The 12522-nt window shown below is 37.0% G+C and overlaps 1 protein-coding gene across 2 annotated transcripts in view; it reads right to left on the bottom strand.

The window, feature by feature from the left end:
* The window catches only part of lgr4 (leucine-rich repeat containing G protein-coupled receptor 4), a 58293-nt gene that overhangs the window by 18772 nt on the left and 26999 nt on the right, over nucleotides 1-12522 (bottom strand). For both annotated transcript variants that reach the window (XM_059530269.1, XM_059530263.1), the window contains exons 3-4: nucleotides 10159-10230; nucleotides 553-624 (exon numbers count right to left, since the gene is read on the bottom strand). In XM_059530269.1, coding sequence (XP_059386252.1) covers nucleotides 553-624; nucleotides 10159-10230 — 144 coding nt within the window. The remainder of the gene's footprint in view (nucleotides 1-552; nucleotides 625-10158; nucleotides 10231-12522) is intronic.

Here is a 12522-nt window from a genome sequence, read left to right as displayed (position 1 = left end):
CAAGAGGCATTCACAAACACACGACCACAGCAAATAAAAACTGGTCTCAAATCATCTCCAACATCTATAGCTCCAAAGCCCTTGGCTTTTGGTGCACAACCAGTTTCCCTAAATCAATTCCCACTAGAGTGTCTGGATGAGCTGTAACAGCACCATGGGGCTTTCAAGCAGCCCTGGATGAGGGCAGGAAGAGGAAAAGTGAGCTTTATGTAAATCATGGCTGAGGGGACCGGCCAGCTGATAAGCTGCATTTGAATTCGCTCACAAACACCTGAAGGACAAAATACAGTATAAGTTACAGCAAAGAGAGAGAGAACACATCATGCTGCTTCATGATGAAAGGTACTCCATCAGACACTGACAGACTTGCTGATCCAGTAGCAGCGAAATTCCTGTTAGTTACACAACACCACTTAACAACTCAACAAAACTCACAGCAGGATCTACTGCTCTCTCACTGCGCTGTACTCGATCTTCTCACTGGGTGAACGAGTAAGCCTGTATCAAATAGAGGTGTGTGTGTGTGTGTGTGTGTGTGTGTTGAATACTTACAGGACTTTAAGCTGATGGAGTCCAGACAGAGCCTCTGGGTGGATGAATGCAAGGTCATTACCAGCCAAACGTCTACGAAGAGAGAAAGAGACATACTTCATATAAGCTAAACTGCAAGAAAAATGTTAGATATTCTGATGGAAAGCTGGAGAAAGGGTGTCAGAGGAACTGAAAGTGAAGTAATGAGAGGGAAGGAACTGTGAAGAAAGAGTGATTTAAAAACTAGGCTGGATGAGCTAGTGTAAAGTACGGAGAAACGCACTCCTGCGACAATATATATATATTTTTTTACATTCCATTTTTACTTTCACTAAGCACCACCTTAAGGCCATGTGTCCACCAAAGCATTTTTAGCCAGCTGGAAACACCAGATGATCTGCTGAAAAAGCCTAGCTGTGAGTGCTTCTCTGTTTTCAGCTGAGACGCTTTGTTTGCTATAGTATTATAGAATATCTGCTGAAGTAATATGGTAGACGCATTGCAAATTAAATGATTCTCCAAGCATTATTTTAAAAAAAATGTGGTAATCCGGGGAATTCCATCTGGTGAACACATGGATGTTTGGAGACAAACAATATTAACTTCTCCATTGTTATTCAGTCGTAGTACAAGCATGGTGTGACGGTTGGTCGGTGTGGTATTAGTTCAATTTAATTAGGTATAAATTAGGTGTTAAATTAGGTATATATATCAGTAGCAAGTAATATACAAAATATATATATATATATTCGTCAAGCAGAAGAAACCCAGGAAATCCCTACAGTATAGCGGTAGCTGAATAAACAGAAGATTTAACGTCTTTCATTAATTCAGCGTGACTAATAAACACGCAACTACAACAATATATGGTTTATCTGAGTTTGTCATAATTTTTATTATAATAAAGTATATAATAATGCAATGCTAATCGACATTAACCTTTATCACTGCTTAGAATACTATGAAATATGTTGCATGCCCTATTCTGTGTAAGAAACCACATCATCTCACAGAAGTATTGATTTCAAATACTCGATTGACATTATGAAGTAGGTTTGGAGTAAAAATATGTTATTAAATGTGGTATTTTCACATGCTTACAGATGGAGCAGCATTTACTACACACAGCCGTAGTTCACTGACAAGCTACACAAACAGCTTTCATAATTGCAGAACGATTTCTTTGATTTCATAATCACACGATTAAATCGTCTGCGATTATGAACGCAATTTTGCATAGTTTGTCAGTGAACTACGGCTGTGTGTAGTAAATGTTGCTCATCTGAAAGCACGTGATGGAGATTTACTACAAACACACAGAAATGGCTTTACTGACAAGATGCGCAAGACAATTAATCACAAAGCCCAATAATTTATACTATAAATTATTTACACACATATAAAGTATTTACATGATTTCATAGTGATTTCAAGGATCATGTTACAATGAAGATTAGAGTAGCGTCTGCTGTCAGTACAGGAATAAATTACATTTTAAAATATATTAAAGTGTCATCGGATGCAAAATTCACTTTTACATGTTGTTTGAACTGAAATGTGTCTTGGCAGTGAGAGTACACAACCACCCTACAATGATAAAAATCCAACCAGTGTTTCTTATTTTTTTTTTTTTTTTTATCCCAATAAATCATAACCACCGCCTCAGATCAAACTGTTCTCAGACTTTTGGCAGAGTGACACAGTTCTGCACAGGCCCCTCCCACGATTGTTGATTGACACTGGTGTTTTACCTTAGACCTGCCCTAAGCTTGCTCTTTGTTGGCAAAGCCTCCCCAGACTCTCTGTCTGACTGGGCAGCACAAATACCTAAGTACGTGTCAGAATGTGATGGTTGGAATGAATGTGCTGTGGAGTTGATGAGCTCTGATGGTACAGATATGTTTTGGGCTGGACAACACATACCCTGACACCTTCTATTCAGAAAGAATCAAGTGGACATCTTGAGTCAGAATTTCACCAGGCGTGTGAAGGCATGTAGACAGGTTAAGCTGTACTGCATAATACATGCTAGGATGTGAATTGTTTGTATACATGCATTTTTCAGTGCTGCATGTGCCATTAGAGTGTTTGTGTGTGGTAAGGCAGGCAGAAGGTCCACATAATTTCACCAAATCAGGCCTGAGAGATTAACACCAGATTTATCACCCACTGAAACTGGAGTCAGAGAACTCTCTCACACTCTTCTACTGTAACTCTCTTATCATCTCTCTCTCTCTCTATCTGTTAGGAGCATAAATAGGCCACAGTGTTTCAGAAAGAACAGAAAGCCTTCCATTTGGCCTTCTCATCACAGGAAGTGCTGGAATTCACAGATTTATCTAGATGTTTACAGCATCAGGACGTGTTAACTGCCCCTTGGTGGCCCTTAGATGCATGTCTGAAATAAATCAAATCTAAAATAAAATGTACAAAAAAAATTTGCTTTGTGATTATTTCAATGCAAAAAAAAAAAAAAAACATGCAATGTCCATCTTCACTATAGCACAACCTGTGTGGAAGTAACCAAACTGAGAGAAAAGTCTTCAATGGGTTCTTTTGGCAATATCAAGCTGCAAGTAATTTTGTTTTTGTTACTGAATTTTCCATGACTATCATCTAGACCTATTTGCCATTGACAAATATAAAAGCTGCAACAAACTGTGAATTTTTCGAGGACTTGAAATGTTACATTCTTCCTCATCTGCTGCCAAAAAATAAATAAATAAAAAGACAGCACAACCAAAAACAAAAAGCAAAGTAAAACAAAAATAACACAAAACAAAACCAAACAAAGTTGGATGGATGTGAAATGGAGCATAACGAGAACTGGCAAAAAAATCAAGGGATAATTTGCCTACTGTGCAACTGCTATTAAGAAGAATAAAGGACTTCTTGGAAAAAAATTATGATGCATCTTTCAGGTTAAAATTCAGGGTCTTTTTAGAGTGCTGCTTTTCTCTAAAACACCCATAATACCAAAGTATATATACGTGGATAACTATCTTATGGCACCATGTCTCCATTATTCACCTGTATACCTGGAGAAAGACAAACAGGCAGGAAAAACAACAAGAGACACTGGATAATACAGCTGGAATTATGATGGTGAGGACATGACAGGGGTGGCTTATCAGTCAGCTGGATCATAGGGGTTCAGCTTTTTAGTGTTGAAATATTGCCACATACAAGGAGATGAATGGAGGGAGAAAACACAGGGAGAGATGGAAAAGACTGCTGAGACACTAAAAAGTTAAAATGATGAACCGTCACACGGCCTTTGACAGAATATCGGTCTCTTTACAACCACGACACAAACCCCAAATTACACAATCAACTGCTGTCCAACTGCGTTCTTGTTTACATCAACACATTTGTTGTGGCACACCAATGCGGTCGAGTTAGCCTGCGGGAAACAGAGACGTTTTCTCGATCCACATCTCTCTCTCTCTCTCTCTCTCTCGACATCGTTCGGGTTTGGCTGTGTCTCAAAGCCACCAGATTTGTCCAGACTTCCATGGGTGGATTCTTAAGCACACACTCATCGTCACTACTCAGCAGTCTGATGCGTTGAGAGGGGAGATGTCACCCCTGATCTTTATTTGTCTGGAACTAATCTAAGTCTCATTCTGTGGTCAGTGTGTTGCCAAAGCTGTGTAGTGCTACTCCGGCGTGTTGCTTTAGTAACCACTTCAGTGAGCAAGGCAACTGTCATGTGACCTTTTGAAGGCTTCAGCCAAGATAGAATTACCTATAGCAAATTACAAATTAACTAATAAGGGAATGCAATACAATTCATCCTTTCTGGCATCGTCAAATTGTCCTACTGTCTACTGCGAAGCTGGTTTCAGATTGGTCCATGTGACATCATTTTGAAACCACAGACTCTGATGGTGAAATTTTTTCCCAGGTCAAGAGCTTTAATGGTGAACTTTTATATAAGTTTAAAACATGTACTTTCAGTTCAGACCTTTCATTAATGAAAAATAACTGCAGTCTTTGCAACTGTACTGTAGGTCACTGTAGAAATATCTTTACAGTATATATCATCATTATGGTTGGGAATCGTTAGAAATGTTCCGGTTCCGGTTCCAATTCTGGTTCAATTTAAATCATTAAACATCTATAAAAAAAAATAGTGCGAAGGAAAAATGCACAATACTCAACTACTGAATGCTCAGTACAGTTTATTACTTACGGTCAACTTAATTTAAAGGTTGGCAATATCAAAATGCAACATATATTACAGTATACACATTTTCAGATTCCATTTAATGAACTATTATTATGTTTTTTTACTATTTTACCTTCATTGAATGTAGTGTCACTGGAAGATAGGTACTAAGTAATGTTGAATAATGCTAGTCCATCAATCAGCATGTGCTGTGATGTCATTGCAGTGCACTTTCAGTCAAAGAAATGCGTTGCGTTCTCATCAGGACCAATTTACAAGAGCTACATTGGATAAACAAACCGAAAGCGGAACGAATCCATGCTAGTTCGGGCTGCGCAGACCGTTTATCTGCTCGAGCCAGAGCGCAACACCATTATACACAGCGCTGACAGTGAAGAAAGCGGTCGAATTCCCCACAGACTCAATAACATCTCTGTGAAATCTTGAGAAGCATTCAAATTCAGCGAAGAATTCTGTTAAAGCTGATATCAGAACAAACACCACTGATGTGGAAACCAGGAAAAACAGTGTTCAATAAACACAAAATCTCCACCATTGACCATAGATTTAACAGTAAAGCTACAGGGACAACTTGTGGCAGAAATGGTCTAATGTTTTCGAGTGATTTTAAATGCTTCACACAACTTTTCCCAGAACTTCAATGCTTTAAGTATTACTCTGAATAAGAACCGGTTCTCGGTTCCCAACACTAATCACCATGAAGCAACTTAAGGCCACTGGAATACATAAGACAAAATTATGATATTTTAAAATAAATTACAAAAATGTTTTACACAAATTCATGAGAAAAACATCTTTAAAGAGATAGTTATTCTAAACCTGTATTTTTTTTTCTTTCAGCTGTTGAACACAAAAGATATTTAGAAGAATGATAATACAAAATAATACAATGGAAGTTGACGGCTACCATCAACTGTTTAGTTACAGACATTCTGATGACAGAAAACATTTTTTTGGGTGGACTATTCCTTTAAATACAAGAAAATCGATCAGACACAATCTCTGGCATACTCACACTTACAAAATGTATCAATCCAGAGACACACACAAATCTAGAGAGGATTAATATTTGACAGCTCTGTATCTGTCAGTGGGGTTGGATATGTTTGAAGAGAGGGGTGAGGGTGTGTGTGTGTGGTTATGTTAGAAGACTGCGTGACTCTGAGGCAGAGAATGTTCCTCTCGGCTCTCCACTGTGCTGTCACAGGTCACACACAAGCACATCACTGCTGCTGCCCTGTCAGGGAAATGCGTACTGTAAATACATGTACTCTTCTCTACATGAGAACTACTTTTGAAAGGCAATATCTGCAAGCTTATTTCTGGACACCCACACTTTTATACATAGCACTTTACATGCTCCACATGAACTTCATCTCTGTAGTCCGTCTCTTCGTCTCTGAGTTTGTGTTGGTTCAACATGCATTTGGAAATCTAACATCTGCCAACCATCTACTTGTAATAAAAGAATTTATTATAAAAGAGAAGCTGAAAAGGCTCCCTGTGGTTTTTCATTAAAATAAAAGTCTGATGGATTAATATTAAAAAAAATATATATATATATATTTATATATATATATATTTTTTTTTTAATATAATTATCATTATTATATTTTTCTTAAATACTGTCTTGATTGTTGTAGAAAAGTTACAATAGTAATATTTAGTATATTTTTAATTTGTATTTAGTAGATAATAGTAGTAGTATCAATTAGAATTAGAATTATTGTTGATCTTATTATTATTATTATTACTACTACTACTATATAGTGATATAAATCTGAGAATTTTGGCCAAATTGCAAGCACAACAAAACAGGATGTTTGTTTAATCGCATTAAATGTATCAGATAAATTTTTTTTTTTTTTTATCTCATACATTTTTTTCCTCCAAATTGTGCACACATTTTTTTAAATTAAAATTTCATTAACACTTTATTTACAAACATATTCAGTTTTCAATTTTGCAAGGCATTTTTTATGACATTATTATAAATTCAAAAATATTTTTTTCCTTTGAACTATTTTACCAAGTATTCTTTCTTCTTTTTTTGTATGGATATAGGCTACTTGAAGAACTTGCAATGTAAATGTAGCTGCTGAGTAGATACAACAGTCCAGGATGTATTTAAAAATAACTTTAAGCCCAGAAAGTGAACTCCTGACCCTCCTCATTAACCACACCCATTGTGACCACTGAACCATGAGCAACCTGACAAAGAGCATCTGGTACAATACAGTGCTGTACAGGACCCAGAGACCTCACGCACCCCCAGCTCATTCCCAGATAGCACACGCTTCTGAAAACTCCAGTTGTCACGGAAACCATTGTTTTGCCCTCCTTCTTCCTGCCATGCATTCCTTCTCACAATGCGTTGAAAAGCAAATTGGCCTTTGACAAAGCGCTGGAGGACTGTTTGGGAACGAGAGCTGAAGAGATTGGAGTGGATGAAAGACACACGAGGGTAAGAAAACACACTCCAATCAAACGAATAAAAAAAGGAAAAAACAGAGGAAAAGAGCGAACGGCGAGGGGGAGCCGTCTTTGGGAGCTGGTCATTTCAGCAGTCTGAAAGCGCAGGTACCTGATATCACTTAGATGTTATCTGCCCTTCCTGCAGATGGGCAGACGCGGGATGAGTGAAGGAGTAAAGAAAAGACAGACACAAAGAAAAAGATCAGTCACACCCAATGAGAGTTCAGAACTTACTTCAAACATGTGGATTCAGCCACTCCAAAACTGCCTAAAACAGCACATGTCTGTTCCTTTAATGTCACTGACACACTACGGATAAGTTAGACGTAGCTTCAAAAGCCATACTGAGATGCTCTGACTAACAGTACTTCAAGCTATAAGACTGTTCCAGATGTGCAGCACCACACTGATGGAGCCGTGGGTGGCCAAATCGGTTCCCCGCTTATTCTCTGTACATCCTTGCACTTTTTTGAAGGGAACTCTTAAGGTCTAATAGGCAGTGTATAACTTGTTTGTGTGTAAATGTTTTTTATTTATTTATTTAATCATAATTAAACATTTAATTTATTATAAATAATAAACATTATTTTGTGCCAGTATCGTATATGCCCTAGTTTACACTTCGTAGGTAGTTTGACTGACAATCTGACAACCAAGCCATAATTTTGATTTAGTTTTAGTCATATTTTAGTTATCTGAATTGTTTGAGTTTTAATTGACTAAATATCAAAAAATTTTGTCAACTAAATACAGTAGATTAACATCAGGATAAGCTAAAGCTTATAAACTAAATTAAATAAAATAAGTTTTGTGAAACTGGATCACAAAACCAGTCATAAGTAGCACTGGTATATTTGTAGCAATAGCCAATAATACACTGTATGGGTCAAAATTATCAAATTTTCATGTAAAAAATCATTAGGATATTAATTAAAGGTCATGTTCCATGAAGATATTTTGTAAATTTCCTACCGTAAATATATAAACTTCATTTTTGATTAGCAGCATACATTGTTAAGAACTTTATTTAGAATATTTTAAAGGTGATTTTGTCAATATTTAGGTTTTTTTGCACCCTCAGATTCCAGATTTTCAAATAGTTATATCTCTGCCAAATATTGTCCTATCATAACAAACCATACATCAATGGAAAGCTAATTTATTCAACTTTCAGATTTTGTGTTCCAAAAAATTTACCCTTATGACTGGTTTTGTGGTCCAGGGTCACATATATGTATTTTATATACATATTTCCTTTTTTATAGATTTGTTTTTAATTTCAGTTACAATTTATTTTATTTAAATTAATGAAAAATATTTTGCATTCTTCCAACCATTTATATATTTCCATGTAAACATTTTATAGAAAACACTATCATAATTCATCAACATTAGTTGTGCACTAATGTGCACTATTCATGATTACAGTCCGCACTGAAGCAGTCTGAAGCGTGAGTCTGTAGAGCAGCAGTTTTCATGTGGTTAGATCAGGAAGGTAAAATGCAAAAATACATAACTACTGTATAAGAAATCAGTTCTGACTGAAGCTGGCCGCACACTAAAGGATTTTAAACCAGATTTGCACCCCCAAACATTCGTGGGGTGGCCTGTTTTGCGGCTTGTCGCAAGCAATTTTTTGTCCCAAAAAATCCTCTATTGTGTGGTGTCATTACGATTATTTTACTGCTCTTGCTCGGCACATCCCCAAACTTAAATCATAAATATCAAACATGTTCTCCGCGATAGCCAATGAAAGCGAGCAAGCAGCACCTACCGGATTACATGCCATGGAAGCAGTGAAACATCACCCTTATTCTTTGTTATACTTTGTTTTTCACTGTGAAACAGAACACGTGCCAGGACAGCCAGATTGTCCTCTATTTGTTTATCTTCTCTAGTCACGTTTGATCTCGCGATACTCTGTGAGATCTTGTGTCTCTGTGAAATCGTTCCTACAATCAACAGGTGTGTGGTCTCGCGGTCTGGTTGAATAGTCTGGTGTGCCTGTTCAAAGAATTATAAGGCTAAAAATTGGTTGAAACTCTCAAATTTTATTCAATGCTGAAAATTACTATATATGTAAAAACTGTTTTTTATTTAGTTGTCATCTCGTTTTTGTCGGTGAGAAAATGTAGTTTATGAAAATTATAATGAAAATAATTTGTCAACAAAATTAACACTGCTTTCTGCGGTTGTGGAATGTTTATTTTGTGCTATAACCAGAAGAGATGAAAAGATATGATTGGTAATGTGCCGCTTGAGGCAGAGATCTATCACAACACATTGGAGAGCCACAACATTTTTTTTTTTTTTAATTTAAATGTAAAAAAAAAAAAAAAAAAAGCGGACACTTTGTTTCATACCAAAAGTAACCTGTTAGAGCGTTGTCAGTTTCCTCTTTGCTCCGTGATGTAACTAAATGGGGCGGGCCTTTGTAAAGGGTCAATTCATGTTATACTTGAATTAGTGCTGTTATACTGAATATTCACCTGAGAGGATTTTCTGTGGCAATGAGCCCTGAATCCTCATATAACAGCACTAAAGCATTAACAGTGATTGCACAGTCAAAGTGTCTGGAAGTCGTAAATTTTCAATGATAGTTGGCAAATCTAAGGTGACATGAGAAACGCACTTTAATTTGTGAAAATGGACAGTGAAACAATGTGGTGGCTAGCAAAAGAAATGAAGACAATGGAGCTCGCGTAATGAGACCAGCAGCGGTTTAATGGATGCCATGTGGATTACGCTGTTTCTGCAGTTCTATAAACATTTTAGAAATCTCAAAATAGACAAGAATATTCAAGAATAATGACAAAAAGATAATCTCAAATCATCGTGGAACTGTTCCATACATAATCTTTCAATGACGGTGTTTGAAAAAAGTATCAAGCATACATAAGAAAAAGAAAACAGAGCGTGAGGCAAAATAGTGAAAGAGAGAAAACAGAACTCATCCTCACAGTTCTTCCAGATAGGGCAGGTTTCTAAAGACATTAGCAGGCAGCTCAGTGATGTTGTTCATGCTGATATCCCTATGGAAACAGAAGAACAAATGCTTGTAGTCAGTGGTTGAGCGGTACCGCTTCTATAGGTTAACACAACATAAACAATTTACATTTGCTGTTTGGATGCATTTCTGTTTGACTTTTCATTTTCTGGTACACATTGTTTACATTGACTGCTTCACTGTTTTGCATGGAAGAGAATCATGGATGATTTCATACTGTGATTTTGCTCGCTTTGGGTTTGAGCTGACTTACCAACATAACTAAAACTGGCCTTGTGCAGACACTCATTTTAAACAGAGCTAGATTTCATGCTCGTATCATGTTTTATTCAAAGGTGCTCCCTACCCAATCCAAAAAGGCCATTTGTTAAAAATAAACTGTAAAAAATAGGCATGTGAACCTGCACAAACTAGACATGTCACGTTTGAAACCTTAGGGAAAAATGTAAAGCTTTTTTGTAATATAATTATAGTACTGTAAATGCATTTTAAATATAAAATCTAGTAAAAAAAAAAAAAAAGAGAGAGAGATTAAAATGACCCCTATAACACAGTAGAACTACTCAAAATCCTGTCCTGGAGTATTTCATTTTGACGAAAATTTCTTTAAGCGGTCCCTCCCACAGCTGATGTTCATGCTTTACAAGTTCAAACAGAGATCTGTATGTCTGTGACGACTGATAAGACCTGAATCCAGATCAGACAGCGAGATCAAGCATCACGCAACAGTAATAGAAGAAGCAGAGTCTATTTGATGTCATCTGCACTGCACTATGGTGATTTACCTCTCATGGTGCAAGTATGACATCAGAGGCTTACAAGTGTTTGGCTGGGAGTAAAAGTATGAATTTCCTCCTAAAAATCTCCTGCTCTGCCTCTTTACCTCAGACCCACATTACTGGCACACATCTCAGTACATTGTGCAAATATGACAGCGACTAGGGCTGCACGATATTGGGAAAAAATGACATTGCGATATTTTATTTTTCTGCGATATATATATCACGATATGAAATCTAATCTAATTTTTTCTTACAAACAAAAATGGGGTGAGCACACTTCCATTCTCATTTTAAATGATTCAAACATCGACACCATCGTGTCAATTGATTAATATGCGCGAGGGAGAGAGAGCAAGACAGCGCTCATGTTTTTTGAAGACGGTGAGCGTGCGCTCCCTCTCTCTCGCGCTCTCTCTCTCTCTCGCGCTCTCTCTCTCTCGTGCGCGCGCTCTCTCTCTCGCGCTCTCCGCGAATCACATTCTTCAAGGGCCGGGGAGCAGCTGGCCCGTACAGTTAATGAATAGGATAATGGATCAACTACGACAGCCTACATCGCACATCCTTTGATGTGACTATCGTGGATTCGTACATTGCGATATCGATGCTTAAACGACACATCGTGCAGCCCTAACAGCGACCCCATTTGTCTGACCCCAGTGATTTCTTTAGAATTTATGGTTATTAAGAAAGGGTTATTGAACCTTTTTTTAACAACTTGATCCTCTAAATCTAATTTGCTAATTCATTTCTAATGAGGTGGATCAAATTCACATTGACATTTAATTACAAAAAAAAACACTCCAAAGTGTGCACTATATACAGCTAAAAAATCTGAATACTGTCAGATTTCTGAACAAAAACTACTGTTTGTATAACTTTCACCATGCATACATCATGCCTGACAAATTTATTTTATGGTGTATCATGTTGCTTCATAAAAGTCTATTTAAAAAAAAGATGGGTTGACAAATAGGTTCATAGAGCTTTTTTGTTAGGCAAATTGTTAAAGAAGACCAGGGGCTAATTTTATTGTGCTTTTTGTCCTCTTGAAGTTTAATAGCCTCTAATTATCATACCTTTAGACTGAATGGAAAAGAGTAACATTAAACTGCAACAGAAAAATAAAGAAAAATCATTCAGTGAGTTTGGAGTGAGTAAAGAATGGTGAACCATTTCATTAAAGTGTGCCCCTATTATGGGTAGTGAAAGGTTCATATTTTGGTTTTGGGAGTCCCCAATAACAGGTTGACATGCATTTTCCAAACCCCTCCTTTCCGTGATGCTAATATGTGGTGATTGGTCTCATTTTCATTTAATCTTGCCTGTAATGCCTGATGAAGCAGTGTTTGTGAGCGCAGTGCTGCTTTGTGTACAGAGTTACACGTCTAGTGGCAAAGAATGAATTTACACTTTCATTCAGACCAACACGAAAAGACCAACAAGTGGGCGACAATATGCTAATGATTCATGTTGATGTCAACATGAAACGGCTTGGGATTCGTTTTAAAAACAACTCGTTTCAATTATTCAGAGCC

Source organism: Carassius carassius, chromosome 3 (assembly GCF_963082965.1).
Source record: "Carassius carassius chromosome 3, fCarCar2.1, whole genome shotgun sequence".
NCBI lineage: Eukaryota > Metazoa > Chordata > Actinopteri > Cypriniformes > Cyprinidae > Carassius > Carassius carassius.
The sequence above is the reverse complement of the archived record's forward strand: the minus strand, read 5'-3'. Positions and strand labels throughout refer to the sequence as shown.